The 21,426-nt window shown below is 39.4% G+C and overlaps 2 protein-coding genes across 3 annotated transcripts in view; both read right to left on the bottom strand.

The window, feature by feature from the left end:
* Window positions 1–14,159, bottom strand: part of kcnb1 (potassium voltage-gated channel, Shab-related subfamily, member 1) — a 37,353-nt gene extending 23,194 nt beyond the window's left edge. The window contains exons 1-2 of one of the 2 annotated variants that reach the window (XM_040002520.1): window positions 13,324–14,159; window positions 10,686–11,340 (exon numbers count right to left, since the gene is read on the bottom strand). In XM_040002520.1, coding sequence (XP_039858454.1) covers window positions 10,686–11,285 — 600 coding nt within the window. In that variant the 5' untranslated portion in view covers window positions 11,286–11,340; window positions 13,324–14,159. The remainder of the gene's footprint in view (window positions 1–10,685; window positions 11,341–13,323) is intronic. The other variant, XM_040002528.1, reaches the window with a different exon arrangement.
* Window positions 14,160–14,260: 101 nt separating this feature from the next.
* Window positions 14,261–21,027, bottom strand: ptgis (prostaglandin I2 (prostacyclin) synthase). Its single transcript, XM_040002595.1, has 10 exons — window positions 20,387–21,027; window positions 19,851–19,974; window positions 19,535–19,710; window positions 19,290–19,436; window positions 19,037–19,149; window positions 18,745–18,926; window positions 15,914–16,079; window positions 15,422–15,603; window positions 14,915–15,066; window positions 14,261–14,549 (listed from the first exon to the last, which is right to left on the bottom strand). Exons 1-10 carry the CDS (start codon window positions 20,455–20,457, stop codon window positions 14,402–14,404), a joined length of 1,461 nt encoding a protein of 486 aa, XP_039858529.1. The 5' UTR covers window positions 20,458–21,027; the 3' UTR covers window positions 14,261–14,401.
* Window positions 21,028–21,426: the final 399 nt, after the last annotated feature.

Raw genomic sequence — 21,426 nt, 5'->3', positions numbered from 1 at the left:
GAGTTGCAAAATCTTTACATCTTGCATATTCTTCTTAAATTTCTCACTGCTTTTCCGAAAAGGGAACATTGTTGCTCAGAGGTTTCAAATTTTCAATGTTGCTTAAGCAGCATGTCGTACACACTAATGTCATGATTCAGCAGTTGTGCCAGTCCTTGATGGGCTCGCTCCTTCAGGGCTAGTACTTACTTGGAATAACTTACATAGGAGTTTCAATATTAATCACTACACATACTGTTACATCTACATGTGAGACAAAACTTTAGTGCACAGTACACTCTCTTTTTGACACCAACTGCAATAATGAAAGTACCAAATCAAAAATGTCTTTAAATTTACCATAAACCAGACTGTTTTTTGTTTTTTATAGATTAAAGAGTAGGGAACACATATTATAGTGTATATGTCTTCATGTTAAAGAGTGAAGCCAATCGTTGATGCTTTTCCTTCCTAGCTGTGCTAAATATTTTATGATTAATGCAACCACACACGTGTTTTCTCCAGAGCCGCTGTGTCCCAGAATGACTTTTTCTGGAAACTACATCTACGGAGGAACTGTTAGACGAGAGTTAATTGTTGACTAATTTTCCTGTGATTTTTTGCTTTGTTTTAAAGGATAAGCCCCATCCTTTCGAACCTAATCTAATGTAAAGGAAAAAATAATAATAAAATAAAATGCTCTCCATTAAAGTGATAATCAGAAGCTTTTCAAGTAATGTTATCCAGGTTTACCTTAATAATTAAAGAACTGAGTCTTTACTGTCTATGTAAATACATATGTCTTTGTAAACATACCCCATTTTCAAACAGGACAAATGAATAGTGGAATATGTACGATCCACGCCAATATTATGCAGAATAATTTAAAAAGGCAAGGTTAAACCACCACATAATGCAGCCATCACTCACTTAAAAGTACATCATATTTATAGTTTAACATGAAAATTGCCAGAAATTATGCACTACTTAAAATTACTTGGAGTATATCCCTGAAGGTTCCTACTCCAGATAAAAGATCAGCTTTCTGAGATCTCCTTACCTTGATGTTTGAGCATGAGCATTGTAGCTGAAATTTTTGTATTCAAACTTGCCACTGTTTTTTTCTTCCCACTTTTGCCAAAGTGCTTGCTCAAGTGGGGTTATATAATTGTTGGGTCTCTGTCTTCTTTGTATTATTGTAGGGTCTTTACCTTACAATATAAAGCATGACTGTAAGAGGCAACTGTCGTTGTGAACTGGAGTTATACAAATAAAATAAAATTGACCTGAATAGAAAAAAGGGAGACACAGAGCACAGACATATACAGGTGGGCTAAAGAATAAACCAGAGATACTTCTGGGTTTCACACAGCATTTCAACATTTAATAGGTGAAAGTTGTTTGCTTAACCCACTGAACACCAACCACATCAGGAGAGACAGGTGGTGTCTTTTCATAAATAGAGCAATTTTCATCTGTGGTGGGAAGGTTGTGAAGGTCTAACCCTAATTATACGTATTCAGTTAAGAGAAGTTTTGTTTATATTGTGAAGTGAAAGATTGCTGTCATCTGAGGCCCTACAGACACAATGCTATGACGCACATGATTTCCATATCTGTAAGAGGCAGATATTAAACGAATACATCGCCATATAGAGACAACCCAGAATTTGAAGTGTTCTTTCCCCAGGCTAAGAGAAACACTTGATTTCTTTTTACCCTAAGTGAGAAATCTGCTTCTTTATTATTCTGTTTTCCTGACTCGATTTCTACATGTCACACAAATAATTTTCATAGTTTCAGTCTTCAGTTTTCCAGATCTCCTGATCTCTAATTTGTTTCCCCTTACAGCCATTGGCCCTGAGGCTTCATTCCTCTTTGGAAATGTGATGTCTTAATGTCTTTCCCTAGCTCATGTAACAGCTTAACTCCAAATTGAATGAAAGGCGCTTGCAGCTGACCACCTCCTCACACTCTACTATTCTACGAAAGTCATGATTTTTCTTCATCAGTAAAAATACACTTCTGACAAAACAAAACAAAAATCGACTTTTTCTAAGCATATCCTTGCACAACAATTAAAAATTTAGAATAAGGTCCACAACTGTTACTCTGATGACCATAGTTACATAATTTATATCACAGAAACAGACAGAACATGTCCACTGAAATTAGTAAACTGAGCAAACCAACAAACCACCTTCACTAAAACTTGTTATGCCCCGGTGTAAACCTGAGGAACTGAAATGACACCACCAGTTCAGATCTATCCACTACAAAATGCATGACATGACTTATGAAATACTCACAAACACAACTCTGCCAGACCCTCTGCACATTAACAGTGAATGAACATGAAATATGCAGCACATTGTTGAAACAACTACTGCAGATGGCCAAACTCTTTCCAAAACCGCTCTTCGTTGTTAACTAATAATACTGATCAATATATTACAATTTCAAAAATCTTTAGCACGGCTTTATCTTTCTTTTGTTTGTTGTGTGGTCAGCAATTAGATAACCTAATGTATCCGTAACGCACAAAATTAAAACAACCAATGCCATGATAATTATATAATGATTTCTACTGCACTTACCACTGACTATGCAAGGAAATTTGCAAAGAACATTCAGTCTCCAAATAGGACTGACCTTTCCTTCTATTCTTTTCATCAGCCCAAATAAGATGCAAAAAGATAGAATCCCATCATTTATATATATATATATATATATATACGCCCACAGGACACTTCTACATGTAGCTAGTTCAGAGCTGGAATTCTTTTTGCCTTCAGAGCAGTCTTCATTCTTCATGGCACAGATTCAATGAGATGCTGAAAACATTTCTCAGATATTTTGGATTATATTGACATGATAGCATCGCACAGTTGCTGCAGATCGCCGCACATCAATGGTGTCAGTTTGCACAATCTCCCACAGGCCCACTACTGGATTGAGATCTGGTGATTATTGTGGCCATTTGAGAATCATGAACCGACTGCCACATTCATGATCATTAACAATATTCAAGTAGGCTGGGGCATTTAAATAATGCTTAATCGGTACTAAGGTGTGCCAAGAAAACATCCCATACTACATTACACCATCAGCAGCCTGAACCACTGATACACGGCAGCTTTGGTCCCTGCTTTTCTTTGATTTTAACCAAATTCTACCCAGGGGTGTCAAACTCATTTTACATCGCGGGTCGAATACAGCCCCGGACCGGTGAAACTGTCTGTGTAAAGAAGTGACGTATTCAACTGTTTTTGTACCTGACAAAGAAAAAGCTGCTGTGACAAAGAAAGAAATGTGGCAGCACAACTCTTTGGACGTAAACCAATTATGTGTAAAATTACAGAAACTGTTCTGGTAGCTCATTGGCCAGGCTGTCCACTTTTTTGTTGTTGTGTGTTGTGTTTACATCATTTTGTGGAATCTGTTTACCTGCTCTAGCTGTTTGGTGACTGTTGAAAGGGTTTTGTGAACACTTCGCTGAGATTCTGGCGTGTCTGTGGGTATGATACATGTCTACATTTAAATAACAGATGTGGGAGTACATCCTGTTAAACCGGATGTTCTCCCTCTCTTGCGTCCGGTACCACGGGCATTGGGGTTCAAGAGGTTAATTGTTTATTACTTAATTACTTTGTGTAGTATGAATGGTCATACAGGAGGTTTTTAATCAGTAGAAAAAGCTGTAAAACTTATGAAAATACAGTTAAAAGTCCAAAGTTTCTGCTTGTGCTTGTTTGTGGTGAGCAGCAGATCAAACAAGTTAAGAATTATAAATGGCTTCAAGCACAAACTCATGAGACTCATTTAGACACTCAGGCACTGAGCCATGGCTCTGTGGTACATGCAGACATTTCTGCACCTCTACCATTCAAAGACACTTTGCATATAGTTTACATAATACTCAACACTGAACTGTAAATCTAGCCTTTTTCAATAAAACAATTTTTATTCAGTGTTTTCATAAAAGCCGTATTTTTATGCATTAGCTACTACTAGGAAGAACACACATGAGGTTTAGGGCCTGAACAAGTTAGAAACCTTTTGTCCTCCATAATGGAAAATGGCTGAAAATATCCAGCTCCTAATTGTATATATTCTGCATTCAGCGTTTCAGTCTCCAATATCACTGAAGTGCAGCCAGATGCTCCTCGTTTTACGTTTTCGCTAAAGTCCCACCCCTGCCTGCATGGATTCTCAGCAAAAAGGCTGAAGACTGGGCTCCCACATATCGACAGGTCATTATTGATTGACATATGAAATTATCTCGTGGGCCGGATATAATTGTATCGCGGCCGGATGTGGCCTGCAGGCCAAATGTTTGAAACCCCTATTCTAACCCTGCAGCAGACATTGAGGTTTCTCAGACCAGGCAATGTTTTTCCAATCTTGTATTTTGTAACATCAGTGTTCTGTTCTTAGTTTACTTAAGTGGGACCAGGTTTGGCCTTCAACTGCTGTAACCCATCTACTTCAAGGTTCAACATACTGCACATTCAAAGATGTTCTTCTGCATACTGTGGATCTATAGGTGGGTACTTGAGTTACAGTTGCCTTCCTATCAGTTCAAAACAGCTTTGCCATTGTCCTCTGACATCTGAAATGAACAATCTTCTTCCCCATTCTGATGCTTGGTTTGAATTCAGCATGCTGTCTTCACCATGTTTGCATTAATAAGCAGCTAAACAGGTATAGCTGGAAAAAAAAGTAGCAAATTAGTGTAAGTTTCCTTAAAACCAATAAAATTATACCAGGATTCATATAAACTGGTTCATATAATTCATATAATCTTGTACTGCAGTTTCTTCCACATGGAGCTGTGATTACTTAGTTATGGCATGATGGTCTGTTGACAGCTGTAATCATTAAAGATCATCCATTTACTGGATGAAAAAAAAAAAGCCCAAAACAAAAACAACGCCAAAAATATGTTTTTGTGAATTTTGTCAAAACAATTCACTTATGATTTAATTGGCCGCTTCAGTTCCTGCCTTTCAAGCCTTTCGGTGTATCTTTACATGATCTGTTAGTTATTTTTACTGTCTCTGTTCTTCCATTCTACATATCTGACACATTCAATAATGAAATAGAGCAACACCATTAATTATAATAGTCTAAGGAACGTTTTTCTCTAAATGTCAGCATTAACCTCCTGAAGCTTTCTGTCTGTCTCAATATAAATATATATATGTGTGTGAGTGTGTGATGTGTGTGTAGGTGTGTAAAAATGGGGGAGGGTGGAGCTTGAGTAAAAGGAAGTAAAATGTCAGTGAGTTTTTTTCTTACATTCAAATAAATTTATTCTAAAATTCATAATGAACACTGGAGATACGGTTTTACTGCATTCTAAACATGAAACCATGCAAATACAGTCATATGTGAGCATGAGTGTGTATTTGCTTGTGTAGGAAATAGTGATGACAAAATCGATGATAGGTGAGCGTGGTTAATCAATTCCTGTAGTTAGTAAGTCCATATTTTAAGCACTGTGGTTGAGGTTTTCAGTTTATTTCAACTTTAACCTTTAGAGGCTGCAGTAGACTTTGAATGGCTGCCTTTGACTTTGACTTGAGGGCAAGTTAGAAGGGACACTCAGAAGATGTTGACGAGGAGACAGTGTGACAGGCAGAGAGCGACTGCCGTGAAAGCAACCTCTGGGGCGCTCAAGCTCCTAGCACACATGATCCCGGCCTAAATCTCTGCACCGAACAGACCAAGATAAGATGGACAAATAACCCAAGAAAAGGATGTTACTCAGTTAGTAACTTTAGTGCTGCATGGTTACTCAACAGCTTTCTGTCAGTGAAGCGTGTGATACTCATTTACTTCTCTCTTTCTACAGCTGCTTCATCAACACATACAGTGCCAATCAAAGGTTTGGAGGTACTCGCCCATTACTTCTCACTAGGACTGTACCACGCGTGCTCTGACGTTAACAGTCCGCTAGCAGCAACTTCAAAGTAGACACCAAAGCACTCTCTCCACAAAGTTGGATAAAAACAAATTTGACAAAGGGCTTTAAAATATTCATCAGTGCCCTGTGCAACTGTTATGAGGCATTTAGAGAATAGGAAAATGCCTCACAGTCTGTGTATGAATGTGTTTTGTTTTTGTTTTTGTCTTTTGCAAAGTAACGACACAGTTTAAAGGATAAACGTATAATTGCTGTTGAGATGGCGATCTTTCTAAGATATTAATGAACATCATAGAAGGAAATATTCACAAAGGTACTGTTAAGTCTAATTGTTGAATGTTGTCATTGTGCTTCTTAAATTTGTAAACTCTTCAATCTATAGGATCAAGACATTCCTTTGTCTCTGACCACCTCTCCAGCCACTCTGTGCTGGGGAGGTGCTTGTGTTGTATTGTGTATTGTAACAGTTGTCAATAAATAGCTGCCAGCGAGCTGCTCTTTGAAGGACTTTGGGCTGGAGACAGGTTAAGAGCGTGAGCTCCAAGAGCTGGTTCTTGACCAAAGACTTCCCTCGCTAGCGGGTTGAAGATCTTCTGTTATGTCTTGTTTTCTTCATGATGAATAAGTCTCTAAACTAGCAGGGCTTGTGGAAACACAGACCCAACATTTATACCTCATTTACTCAAGTGCCTTTAATCAAAATGTCCATTTATATGTGTAACATTAACATTGCATTAGCAGTTGATTCAATAAATATACTGTGTGAGCAACTACAGTCAAATTTCTACACAAACTCGCTGGAGATTAATAAGCAGACTGTCAGGAAACTGAAAAGAAGATCCTGACACTCATACTTATTCAATACATTCTGATTTAAAACTGTCTTTAGTCATTTTAGTTTACCCTTTTTTATATTTCAGCTTTTCTTCTGTTCATTTAATGCATTATTTTCACAACTTAGGTTGCCTTGTATCAAAATACTTATTTGATACGAGTTATCTATGACATAATTATTACAAATAAACTTGCGTTGCTTCATCTTGCCAAATGTAAAATGAATAGACAGAGAGCCCAGCTTTCAGTTTAAATAATTTAACTTCATCAAGTTTTAAAAGGTTTAGGGATAGACAGAGTTTAATTAGAGGCAAGTAGAATAATTTATATTAGTAGGCATGCTGGAACATATAACCATGAGTCATTTCATTAGCTAGAGGATGAGGATATAGTTGTTATCTAATGAGTAAGGAAAATTATATAAGGAAAATTATCTGCTGACTGGGGAACATTATATAAACTGAAAACAACAGCATACTCACAATGGACATATAGTGGAAACCACAAAAAACACTTCACAGGTTTAAAACATCTACTCTATATTTACACAAGTTTCTAGATGACATGAGCATTCACACTGATCAATCCTGTCAAAAGCAGGATTAAATCTTAAAGGTTGATTCAGTCCCAGATGTCAAAAGGACATTGGCAATCTTGGCCTGGACTGTTATAGTCACATAGGAAGCTCATAAATCTCATCTAATAACTGTTAAAAACTAGAAAGCTACATCTTAAAATGGACAAAAAGGCCAGTCTAAACTTGTTCACCCTCTTCAGATATCCCTGTCTGTCCAGTCGACAGCTAGAAATGGAGAAGGATGGACAATGCTCCAAATTTGTGAGATTTCTACATATGTATACAATCATAGGCAAGTACAGATATTGTGCAGCCTTCGTTGGTCTTCTATGAAATATTTAGTGCAGGCTCTGGATGATCCAGCCCATGATTGATGACAGGAATTCTAGTCTTGTTTTTTTATGGCTTCTTATACATCATCTCACCAGCTGTGACTGTCCAGATGTCAGAAACAGTGACCGATTCTAGTCTGGGTGCTTGTATTGGATTCTGCTGCAGACTGATTTATGAGTAGGAATATCGCCAAGCCACATTTATTTGTCATGTTAACTGTGACATGAGAGTAGCGTTATTGGAATTTGTTGCCTGCCATCTGATGCACTATACCCACTGACGGAGCAGGAACTGGTAATTCCACATTTATTAATGCATGGAGGACAAAGATGACAGCAATACTCACGTTTGGCTTTGGTTTCTTCTGTAAATTGTCTGAAGGCGAGCCCATATTAATAGCAGATTTCAAATAAAACCTTCAAAATAAAATCTATTTAAGATTTTATTATTTAGTAATGGTTTCAGAGGAAGTGGGACACAATTGGTTTTGAGCAATGAACAAAAGAAAATGCTTACAAATTTTACTCTGAATATAAACTTAGATACTATGGGATTCAAACTATAACTTGAAACATTTATATAAGTATTGTGATTTTTAAGCATATTGTCAAAGTCCTAATCTGTAAACAGATATTTGTGATATTATGAATAGCAGAAACCAGCAGGATCTAACATGATGTTACATAAATGCTACTGCAGGTGAAAAAGGCTTTTCTTGGTGTTAGGCACTGCTTTGCCAGCGGTCAGACACAATCTTATTTTATGGTGACTGGAATCTGATCTGGGATCTGAGTGCGAGACAGACAATGCTGTGGCTTACAAAGAATGTAAACAGAGAGAGGGAAGCTTCAAATTGGGCCTAGAGTCTCCTGGAGAATAATTAATGTGACATTTCCCTGACATTTAGTCAGAAGTATATACCAGAGGAGCCTCAAGAAGGAAGGGAGGGAGGAGAGATATGAGCCAATGCAGAGAAAAGAAAGCCAGGAAGGATGGCAGGGCAGAGAAAACACAGGCAGCAACACTGAGATTTTGTTTTTAAACATTTTTCCCCTGAACATCTAAAAATTGTAGCTTCTTGTTTTGTTTTGTACAAACATTAAAACAGGAACTAAACAGAAGTGCAATTACACTCACACAGAAACACAAACAGGCCCACTCCTGTTCAATACCCACTCCTTCGGTGATGATAAAATCGTACTTTTGTTGCCTGGTAACCATTTGTTTTGTGCTAATCGCTACCATTCACCATCTTTTTATGGGCTGCTGCACATACAGTCCCATTTTTGGTCCAGGATAGGAGAGCACAGCTGATCAGTCTGTGGTTCAAGTTGGATTGCTCAACAAGCCCACAGTTAAATAAATAAATAAAAGAACTAAGACAATACATGAACCCCTTGAATGGTTTTGGTAGCTTGGTCTGTGGTTTAATGTGGTCCTTTTTTAACTAATTAGGAATTAATAAACTCTGCTGCTTGCTATGTCAAGTTTGCTCCTTTTTCTGTCTATCCCTACCCTCCACTATCAAGATATAATGATGCCAAGCCAGGAGGTGATGTGAATTAGCAGCTCAGTTAAATTCTTTTAACATGAATAATAGATATATATAGACATTGAGAGCTAGAGATTCGCCGAAACCACTTTGCATAAGCAATTTTCTGTGTTATTATTCAAAGTGAATTGCTGTACCCATCTTCGTCGAGCACTTCACAACAGTTTGTCGCTGATATTTTGATAAATTGCAGGTATCGGGGCGTGATAACGGAGACAAGAACTTATGGTCGACTCCGAGTGGTCATCTCCTTTTTGTAGGCTACAGCACTTTCTTAGCGCTAACCCAATAAGCATCGATTTTACATCTCTTTGATTCCTGTGAAGAAGACATTTCACTGACAGACTCACAGCACTCATCTCACTCTGTTTGTGGATTAGAGCTGACAGTTCTAACAAATCCTCGCTGCAAAGCATCAGCCGGCACAAATTGCTAATAGTTTCATTTCCATTTCCCATGCAATAATAGCTGCAAGACAAACAAGGCACGCTGCTCCCCTTAAAACTGAGCTGGAAAGAAACAGCCCCCCTCTTTGATCCTTCCAATCCAACTGAGAAGAGTGTGATCAAAGGTTGCTCATGTTTAACACTGCTGTGGTCTCCCAGGTTGCAGTTGCAGGTGTGGCTCTGTGAAAGACCTGCTGATGGCATAACATGCATTGACTAACGGTGCGGGTTAGGGTTATGGTTGAAAGAATTCCATGTCATTTCCAGCTTCTTGTTCATGTGCACAGAGCTAAAATTCAATATCTCAAACCTCTTAATCTCAAAATGATTTTTTTTGGGGGGGGTCACAAAAAAGCAAGTGCTTTAGTTATTTTAATGTAGTTGCCCTTTATATTACAGCTTGGTAACAGTGAGATAATAAGGTGGAAAAAAATTAAGTAATATTGTGGAAATAGCATGTTATTACCAACTGGTCCATTTGGTCCACTGGTCTGTGTGTTTGAAGGTCTGTTTTTGGTTTTGATGATAATAATGATGGCAATAATACAGCAACGGTCCTTTGTAACTGCGGCGTTACAGGACACAAGGCTAATGAGCCCAATGTCACGTTTTAAAGATGTTTTATAGCGATAAATAAAGGCAGCCATTTATGTTGTTACCAAATTCATCTTCCTGTTTTGTTCCCAGGTTTCAAATCACAATAACTGCAGACAACAGCACACAAATCCCATGTGAACAAATGGCATTGACAGGCTTTTTCTATGATTTCCAGCATTTACTCCATGTTCCAACTTTTGAACAATCAAAATGTAATGACTGATACATTTTGTGTAATCATAAACTGTTTCCTCTCCGTGCAATGGCAGTAATCTAAGGTCACCTGGCTGTGCTGATATTTGGTACAGGAGCACTTCCTATTATTTGATTTTTCTTGAATAAACTGAAATTTCAAGCACAACACTGCAGGTATTTCTGCGACAGGGGTCAAAGTGAACATAACCATGATCAACTCACACCCAAAATCCCGTGGCATTACCTTTGCTGCAACAGATGAGCTGGGCTTTTCCAGGAGGTCCCAAAGTTTCTTTCTTTTTTCGGCACAGCAGGTGTTGTCAAATTCTTCTCCCTCTCTGTCTTTTAAGTTGTCTGCCTCCCTTTTGAGTTCTTCATTCATTTGCTCCTTTTTCTGATGATATCTTGCTTGGCAACACGACTCCAGGTAGATCTCATCGATGCCCCAGTAGTCTAGTTCTTGACTAAATGAAAGGGCGCACATTTCCTCCATCATGTGCAGCTTACCCGTGCGGTAAAAGTTCAGAATAGATGTAAACGCCCCTGGATGCCGATCGAAAAAGTACTCATTCTCCTCCAGATTGTAATCATCGCACACTTCCATCAGTGATTCGTGCGAGTTGCAATCTCTTAACTTTCCCAAACGCGTTCGTGGTAGCCTGTCTAACGTTCGCCACAAGACCTCATGCGGGAGCCCTCCAACGTTTAACCTGACTCTGCGGAAACATGACTTGCTGCGAACGATGTCCACTGGTTCAGGTGGCAGCGATGATGTTGACCGAGAGCCGGCTTTATTTAACTCGGCCAAGGATTTCTCCATGATAACTTTAGGTAGAGAGAGCATGAGGACCGCCGAGGCTATGGACTACACTTGATTGTCTCTTCATTCATTATCGTATCTAAAGGAATCACAAAACAAAAACAAACCATTAGTGTTACAGAGCTTAATACAAATGTCAGAGGCCCATTGATTTCAGTTGTAACAGTCGTAACACCTTGCTGCTCTGGCTCTGGGATACATTACCCCAGAAAGGCAAATCTGACTATTGTTAAAATGATGATAAAAGTAAAACAAAATTATTTCACTCACATTAATTCTTCCATCTTTCTTCTGAAAATGTCGTTCAACAATCATAAAATGCTTTCTTAACTGTTCACTGGTTGAACTGCTCATGCAAAAATACTGGAAATCAATAAAATTAAGTTATTTCTAATGATATTTCCCAATCAGTTACTGCTGTTCTTGTTGTCTTCAGCATTATTCTATTTTTTTTTTAATTTCTTCCTAAAACCACAAGAATCTCTTGGTGAACAGATGGGGGTTATTAAGATGACTCATTCACATATAAACAAGGCAAAAAAAAAACAGAATCCCAGCTTATTATTGTGCTGCAATCATCTAAAACTGATACTGCAAAAAGCCTCATGTTCTAAAATCTTACAAAACACTTTTGACACTTCTAACAACAGGAACAGAAGAAAAACTGCCTCAGATGCTATAGATCAGATACATTTAGAATAAAGAAATGAAATCATCATAATCTCCCTAAAAAGCTGTTGTGACTTAAATGAATAAAACAGTCCAATCTTCTTTTTTTTTAATTGTTTCCTCATCCAATAGTAGAAAAAAATGCTCAGAAAGATAAAAGGCTAAAGCCAGCACACACTGTCATGCATTTCTTTTGGGGGGGTTAAAAAATATTTTGGGAAACTTTACCAAAATGCATCCATGCTGTTCTATCATCAATTTAAGCCAGTGTGGGGGGGAAATGCTGATGATAACAAGTTCCCAAAACTTTACACAACCTATTTGTGCTGACCAATTCTGAAGAGAGCTCTCCTCTGTGGTAACAGATGAAATATTTATCTTTATGACAACAACTATTTCTGCTGTGATGGCTTAGATGGCTACACAAGGTGGCAAAAGAGGTCATCGTGCCCATTTTTTCTTACTATTAATATTATTATTATTATTATTATTTTGCCTCCACAGAGGTCGATCTGTGCCCGTATGACGCCCATGCAGTGCTGTGGGTGGGTGAGACGCAGAACACCACGCAGTGATGAATGTCGTACAAAGTGAGCGCTGTCCAGTCCAATGGTGCTGAAACACCAGGAAGCAAATGTTCACTCCCTGAATCACGGCGAGCTCCCTTGGGAGGGCAGGCTATCTGACAAGAAAATATAGCCTACGTTACATCCTCTTGTGACGAAGAGGCCAATATTTTTATGGGCCATTTATGACAGTACACGTGGCACAAGCTATATATTAAGCTTGTGTGTTGTGTGATGAGGGCACGGAAAAGTCCACAACACATCGGGCCTGCAGATGTGATCACTGTCTCACAAAGTTTGTAATCTTTCACAAGCACAAATAGGCCTGAGGACTAGTTTCAAAATGCGCATGCAAAATTTTTTTAAAAAAAAAGAAAGAATGAAAAAACTGAACACAAAAGTCTACTGCTCAATTCAAGATGTAGATATTGTTATATCTGTGTTGTGGATGTTGCTGGAATAAATAAAACAATAACAATAATAATAATAATAAATATTCATTTGAAGCCGCCTCCACCCTCCTCCTGCTTTATCCAAGTCAAAGCTTCGACAAAACAGATTAAACAAACCACAAAACAAACATCAGCCCCACCTTTGTACACACTGGCAATCTGCGTAGCTACATTGGGAATGGTACTAGCCATCTAAAAGTGCAATGTAGTGAATGCAAATCTTCCATCTTTTCCCGTGTTTTTCAAAGGCTCCCTGCTCCATAATGGTGCAAGCTTAAACGCACAGTGTTCCCCCCCATGCAACTGGAAAGCTATTACAATTGATAGGTTGCACATTACACAAAGTCCAGAAATGGAAAATTAGCTCAAAAATACCTTCGTGAGTTGTCATCCTACACTGAATCAAACCAGCACGTACCGCCTTGTGAACAATCAATCCGCTGCCACAAACAAAAAGGAAGCAGTAGCATTTAAAAAAAAATAAAAAAAATTGAGGCGCCGTTATTGGTTTACTATTGCCAGGGTCTAAACCAATCCATTTCCCCCTCCTCTGCCTCCGACATGGCAGAGATATCTTCTGCACGATCTACTGTCTACCCGCCGGTTTCCTGCTCCGCATCTTGCTTCCCTGATTCACCCTGAAGATCAACAAGTACGCCGACAAGCTCGTTCGGACAGACTACCTGTGTTCCCAGTCAGCTGTGTGAGGAGGCGCCGCATCTCTGTGAAGGTGGATCCATGGCAGCTCGGCGCTCTCTTTCACATCTGTTTAACTCTTTCACCACCGCCTCCTGCAAATCTATCATCAAAAACACACAGCTACGTGTACGTCAGACTATGATGTCTCCAGAAAAAGACGCGTAAATGTGCATGTGCACAAAAGCCTAGCATCCGAAAACACACCCGCAGCTCCCACCTGACTGGAGAGACACACTGTAGCTCTATTTATTACGTTATTAGGCACTAGTGATGCATCGTTGTATGGTGTGTGACTGATGTGATCACTTCTAGATTGATCAGTGTTTCACTAGTCTGCTTTGCAGTCCACCATAACCTGTGGGGAGCGGGCGGGGGTCAGGCCCCCAATGAAGAGTGTGGTGAAATATTTTATATTACATGGCACTACAGTGCAATCATTTAAATAATTTCAAAGGTGAAATCAATCCTGACCCATTACAAAATCAATATATTCGAGCTTTTGCACTGATCTTTAATGTTGCATCTTCTGTATTTGCATTTCCTTTAGAAAATAACTTCTGAACACAGATAAGAAATTGGAGTCATTAAAAAGACAAGAGACAAAATCAGCTGGTTAGTGTTTCCTTTAGTTTTTTATTAACATACAAAATTACAAAAATTAAAAAGTTAAATAGGATTTAAGGTGGACTGATCAAATACAAGATAGAATAAATAATATTACAGTATGTTAGTAAGTAGTTTGTACAGTAAGGTGCTATGTTCTCTTTAGTCTGTATCGGACCTGCAGGTCTCCGTCTGGCTGGAGCATCCCAAACCCATAACGACTGGGATTAACAGGAGGCAGTTTAGCCTCAGGGTCACACGGCTCCAGATCAAGATGGGTCAAGGACAAAAAGACAAATCTAAAGAAAAAAGAGGTAAAAACTGTTTACATCTTTTCACACATATTAGTGCACCTGAGGCTGTTTTAACATTTGTACAGGACGTCTGACATTGGCTGTTACGAGTGACTGTTCTCTAATATCCTTCACCTCTGTCATACAGGTCCGTACAGAGAATAAGCAATGGCTGTATAACAGCTTCTTACTTTATGATTGAGAACATAAAAGCAGGACTGAAATGATAAAAAGGGGGGATATTAGGTGAAGATGGCCAGAACGAGTAATCAGGTTGAAATTGCATGGAACTCTTTGATGATGAAAGTATTATTTATTTTTAAACTTCAGATAAATAATGGAAATATGTTACAAATGATTTTAACACTCACTGTTTAATAGTTGAAATAGCAAACTCTTTCCCAACACAGCTGTTTTTTTCTGCACCCCAAGGCATGCTGCAATACTTCAGCTTTTTTCCATCCTTGTAGAATTCATCCTTCACTGTCATATCATCATTTAGGAAGCGGTCGTACTTGAAAGTCTGTCATGAGCAAAACATGTGGGCTTCGTTAGCTGTGTGTGTTATGATATCATGAAAACAAGCTTGACTTTTTGGCTATAAAATAACATTTCACCTCTAATGAATTAAGACAAATAATAAGAATGAACATTAATAAATAACCAAGCCCTAGTCCTTGACAAATAATTTGTAGGCATTTACCAGCTTATGCCAGAGGAAGTATTATGCCTGTGTTTTAAATCACAGTGTTTAATCATGCCACCTCGAGGCCAGCTTATTTGCCATAATATAATTAGTATAGAGGGGCCCATGTTGATGCTGTTAATGCATATATCCTATTCTAGATTAATGCACTTCATATGTACACACTAAATACCTGTGGCTCTTGGTGTATCTGTGGGTCCATTTGAGGGCTGAGGAAAGGGAACAGACAGACTCTGTCCCCTCGTCTGAGGTGGTACCTCTTTCCATTGGCCATGTCCAGGATCTTGTCCTGCACCACCTCTCTTCTGATCATTACTGCAGCAGTGAGCCGTAGGGTCTCACTCAAAATGCTATCTGTAGAATTGAAAGGACAGCAGAGTGGATGATGTCAGAGGGGTGTCAGTGTGAGTTAAGTCAGCGGTGCCCTCAGGCTTAATTTGGTGACGAACAAACATTGCACAGATACGATTATATGAAAAAGGCAATCAACAGTTAATTGGTTCAAAGTTCAAACTGCCATGGCTTCTGTCACTGTTTCAATACACTGCAGTTATTTCTAACAGCTCAAAATGAGCTTTTGTTTCCATCCCACTGGAGCAATTAAACCCCAAGGCAGAAGGGCTCAAGTGAATAACAGAAAAGGCTGCTAGCAGCTGTTAGGTACCAAATACAGGTGTGCTGTGCGCTCCCAGCGGGTTGTTCTGGGGCTGCTGAAAGGAAGTATCCCGCCGAGTGGAAAGGCCTCTGATCTCTGACTTAACAGCCTCCATGGCCTCTGGGTGAGTGAGCAGGAAGCCAAGGAGCCAAAAGGCAGCAGGTCCAGCATTACACTGAAACAAACATTGCACGCACACAAACCTTTACACGAGTTTCAGATGAAAAAAAACAACAGAATTCATTTTGTACGTATAAAGCTAATATATACCTAAAATAGAGATACTTCTGATGATGGCTATTATTTGCTTTCCTCTAATTTCTCTGTACTGCTGCTGTGTGAATATGACTGATGTGAGGAGAAGCCAATAAGTCACCCCATGCTTTGTAGGCACCTCTGTCAACCACTGTGGGAGACACCTGAGCCTGTCAGACAGTAATTGCTGTGGGTTAGGGGAGCTGTTCTTGCTGCTGCTCATCTCAGGTCAACTCTCCATTGACAGGCAGGGCAAATGAGCAAAAGTGACTAGAAGTACATCACACTGTCTTTCTGCCCTCTTAGATCTTCAGATCACCTTATATAAGGCCTCAGGTTATAATATGAGTCTATCCCAACAGCTGCAGATTCTTAGAGGAAAAATACCTGTCATTTTGGGAATTATAACTGATGAGAGAGAAGAAAAAAAACATTTCCATTTGCACACAAAGCAGGTTTTACAGTGCAGTTTTTAAATGGAAATTCGCATTAAAGGTGATAGAAGGTCATTTTAGTTATATAGCTATTCCCATTAATCTATCCATCAATCTTTTCAACCACTTATCCCACTTATAGGGTTGCAAGGGAGTTCAAGTGGACCCCAGCTAACACAGTGGAAAAGGCAGAAAACGAATATACAAAATCAACATGATTTGGACTATAGGAGGAAACTGAAATCCAGAGAAAACTAATGTAGACAAACTTCACACAGGAAGGCCCAACAACCCAGGAAATTCCAACTAGGAGCCTTCTAACTGTGAGGTGATAGTGCTCACCAGCACGACCCCCATACCACTCATTTCCCAACTATTCACGGTCCAAAATGCTTTGCTGGCCAGCTATTGGCTTTGACTATATGACTAAATGTGAAAGCAGTGTTGAATAACCTACAGCATTAAAACCACATTTGCTATAATGTTTAGGCCCAACTTGTGCAGCAAAAATAGGTCTGACCCATGCCAGGTTATAAACACTGGACCTTGAGGTGTGTTTTACGGATGTTGGTGGGGAGGTGGGGTTGCCATTGATCAGGTTTGTTCACTGCAGCCCATAAATGCATGATCACGTTAGGATCTGGCAAATTTCATTCAGTTTCTTGGGTTCTTTGTCATGTTCCGTCACCTATTCATGCCCAATTTTTCACTACTGCTGCATTCAATGTCCTGGCAGAAGAAGGTAGTGACTGACTGGGAGTGTTGATAGGGTGTGCTTGTTCAGCATCAGTGTTTGTGTGCACTGTATGTGATAAAGACATGATCCAAAGTTTCCCAGCAGAACATTTCGATGTGATGAGAAGCTGGACGTTATTCCCTTCGCTTGTCAATGGTCTTAATGTTGCGGCTGATCGGTGTATGTTTCAGTCAATAATATTGATTCCTTGCAAATGGAAAAAGAACAGCAACCTCCAGCTTGTGCAAGACTCATGACGATGTAGGCGACTTGGTGAAATCCTAGCATTTACACTTTACACTGAAAAAAAAACCCATCAATCTGCCTGTAACACATGTATAAGCTTCACTCTGGCACCTCTCGCCAGTCTCACGTTTAATCCTTCTATTCTCTGCAGTGGTGCTCCAGTTTCCATTCAAGACAGAGACTGTGTGCTCCAATATCCCAGCAGACATGATAATGCAGAAATATACGTGGGGACTGGCGGGCTTTCCCAAACATGCACAGCAGGTGTGAGAGCCTGCAGTGTGGATAGGTTCATCATTGTTAGAATTCCATACATCTGTGTTTAAGGGTGAACAAAGCTTTCTCCAGGGAGAATAACAGGTTAACGATGATGTAAAACTATTACAGCTAAAATGTAGCATAGAGCAACAGCAGAAACAAAGACCAAATACAGCTCACTATCCCCCCCACCTGGCAGCATGAGTAGTGACCTCATTGCTCCACTACTGGGACCTGTCTGAACTAGTGAAAAACCTTAAATCCCACAGTCACACCTGTGTAAATATTGCTAACAATGGAAACACTTTATATTAAAGCCCAATAAAACAAAATTAATAATATTTCAGCAAGGTTTCATGGAAGATACTGGTGTTACTGGATAGTGTAAAAGAGAGTTCTGCACTAGAGGAAGTATCCATGGGAGTATCAATGTGAGTCTTTTTAAAATGATTTGCATCCATGCGCACCGGTTAAACAACATTATCAGAGGAATTGGACTCTAGCCAAAAAAACAAAAACAAAAACAAAAGACTGACAGCACAACTGCCTGGTATGATGCCTGAAACTGTCAGAAAAAGAGGAAGCAACTTCAACTGACCAACATTGTTCTCATTCTCAGTGTTTGCACGTGTAATTCTTCACACTTGAGGAATACAGAGTGACGTGGAAAACTGATTCATGGGAACTCCAGTTCAAGTTACATGTTGAAGCAGGTAGCTCTGAGTGACTTAGCCACGGGGAATCTAGCATCTATGATTTCATGTTGGCAAGCTGAACACTGTTGTGTGAAATGGTATTCAAGCGATGGGTGTGGAGGAGTTTTTATGCACTGATGCCACTGTAAGGAATTTGTGGATGTTTATGGTTTGTGTGTGAACGGGAAACAATACAGACAATTAAATCGTTCTTACCTGTGTGGTCCACAACTGTAACAGCAGTGCTTTTTTCTGCATATCTGCATTTATCCCCTCCTGTTGTAGGAAGTCACAGTAACTTTGTTGCCAGGTGCTTGACTCTGACCCTCCCCTCAGCCCGCGTGGGGAAAGCAGTTCCCACAGTCGCTCCTGCGAGTGGCTGACTGTTCTGCGTTCTTCTGCAATGAAACCATCAAACATTTGCATTATGGTGCTGCGCAGATGCAAGTTTAGTTTATATGTCCATCGAACATCTGTTTTATTTTTGTTAAGCTGCAGTGCAACTTACCGCGCCTGAGTGAGCCACGAGCCAGTTTGGCGAGAAGATTGTCAAATTTGCGGAACTCTTGGTAAGCAGCAGCCGCGTCGTCTGTCCTCTCAAAGAATGTAAGATATCCAGCCCTGATAACAACAACAAAAGCGGTAAAAACTCTTTTTTTGTTTGTCACAGGTAAAAGCACAAGAATACAACCATGTTTATCATATTCTTTTTTAAAATATTATTTGCAGTATTTTTGCTAGGTTAAAATATTATGCCTTACCTAAAAAGAAGACTATAGCAGAGGTCAAAAAGTCCTTCTTGTTTCCACTCTGAAGGGGCGGACCCATTGTGGCAATGCAGGAGCAGGGTCTGAAGGTGAGTGTTCATGGAGCTGCTGAGCTTGGGAAGGCTGGAACCTTGAAAATGCCTAAGAAATGCAAATTAAAGATAGCATTAAGATTTGCAACACTAATTTCAGTCATAGAATTTTGTTACTTATAAAATCGATAAAGACATATTTATTACTGTTCCATCCATCTCCTCTCCAAGGTAGGCTCGATGTTTGTCGGCTGCAGACTGAACACCTTTTGTATGACCTGGCTTCTGATCCGGGTGAAATCAAAGGAATCTCTGTCATTCAGCACACTATCAAATGAGTGTGGGTCCAACAGCACTGTCACACGGAGACCGGCAACACGCACCTGTGAGGACAGATTGTTAGTTTGCTCACCTCACCTATCCCCGAAATGTTCAGTATAATATTTTTTACCATTAAAAAATAAACTGCATTCAAGCTTTTGGATTCAAAGAGTAAGTATTAAATTAATTAATCAGAACTTACTGTGAATATATCTCCATGTTTTTCTTTCATCCGGGCCAAAAACTTTGCAGCATCTTTCCCAAACTCAATGACATGTCCCAGCCATGGAATCCAACCTTCGTCCAGAGGAGGCTCATTTCTCCGCCTGTCATACACGGAAATTCATATCGCAAATGCATTAGCGTTTGCTTCCTTTCACTTTACATGAATATGACACAACAGGTTTGCATTCGCATTAAGCAATGCCAAAAGGACGATTTCTTTAGTTAAAAAGACAATTGGCAAGTCGTCTTCAGTATAAATCACACTATATTTTGCCGTTAAAAGCAACCCCAAATGCTAAATATTCAATTAGTGATACAGCGTTAAAGTAGTGATCTAATATCAACTACTTTTCGTTCATTTTAATGAATTTTGATTATGATAAAATGCGCCAAACAAAATAAATAAGTAATCGGTAAAGCTATAACATTTGCAAAATATGCATTTACACAGTAAACAAGCCTTAGTACTAATTTATTATCTGCAAAATCAACATGTTGTAACACTTATCTTACCTTCTGAGAGTGGAGAAATGGAGAACTAGTATAAGCACTCCAGCAATGACTGACAATAGTGTCCACCACATGGTTCTGTAAAGTCTGGCACTCGAGCTGCTCCCTGAACAATGCAGTCCATAGCCCCTGGCGTCTCGCTTATATGTTTAAGCTCGGCTTAACTGTAACTACCACTTTTTAGGAAGGCGTGGAAAAGGTGTGGCCGGTGACAAACAGTTTTGCGCAATGGGCTACCTCACAATAAGCGGTGTCAGACACTGCAAAAACCACACATCACCGACTCCACACAGACAGAAATGATTTAGCCTGACAATTAACCATGTTTACTCTGAGCACCTCGGCTCAAATGTAGTTACACCTCACAGAGACTGCAGCGTGACAGTGTCGCTTTCAAAGAAAAGCAGCTTGTCCGTACATTTCGAAGCCGTGGCATCACCGAGAAAAAGCAGGTCGTGGTTCAAAGGAAGCATACTTTAAAGAGGATGTCATAAAGTTAAGGTCAGCAACGACATAGTTCAGTTTCCCTTTGGTATTGAGAAACGTTTATTTTTAGCGTCCTTTAGATGACTTATGAAGAGTCATAGAAACATGTGGTTTTTGTTGATGACGTGTTTGTGTACCGAAACTAATTATTGATGACCTGTTTTGGAGTTAGATGGCTCAGGTATGTTTTTTCTTCTTTTTTCTTTTCTCGGTGACATCATGTTATTATCATTTTACTACTAAATGACAAATTAAATTTAAAAAAAAATCAGCAAGAAACGCGACATTTTTGAACTGGTGAACCTAATTAATTATGAAGAAATTATGGCACTGGTAGCTGGTAATTTGTTGCTTGCTTATTAAACTGTTTACCAGCAGAGGGAGTCATAGCTTTACCGTTCCTCAGTAGCATTGTGCGCGTCCTTCTCATACAGGGGAGGAGAACCAACACAAAGCTTCAGTTCCTGTTGGCAAACATTTAAGTATAATGTCCACGAATGAGCACATCTGAATCACTGTGAATTAAGCTATGAAAACAAATATGCATTCGTGTTGCT

This window comes from Simochromis diagramma, unplaced genomic scaffold, assembly GCF_900408965.1.
Source record: "Simochromis diagramma unplaced genomic scaffold, fSimDia1.1 OVJJ01000320.1, whole genome shotgun sequence".
Taxonomy (NCBI): Eukaryota; Metazoa; Chordata; class Actinopteri; order Cichliformes; family Cichlidae; genus Simochromis; species Simochromis diagramma.
The sequence above is the reverse complement of the archived record's forward strand: the minus strand, read 5'-3'. Positions and strand labels throughout refer to the sequence as shown.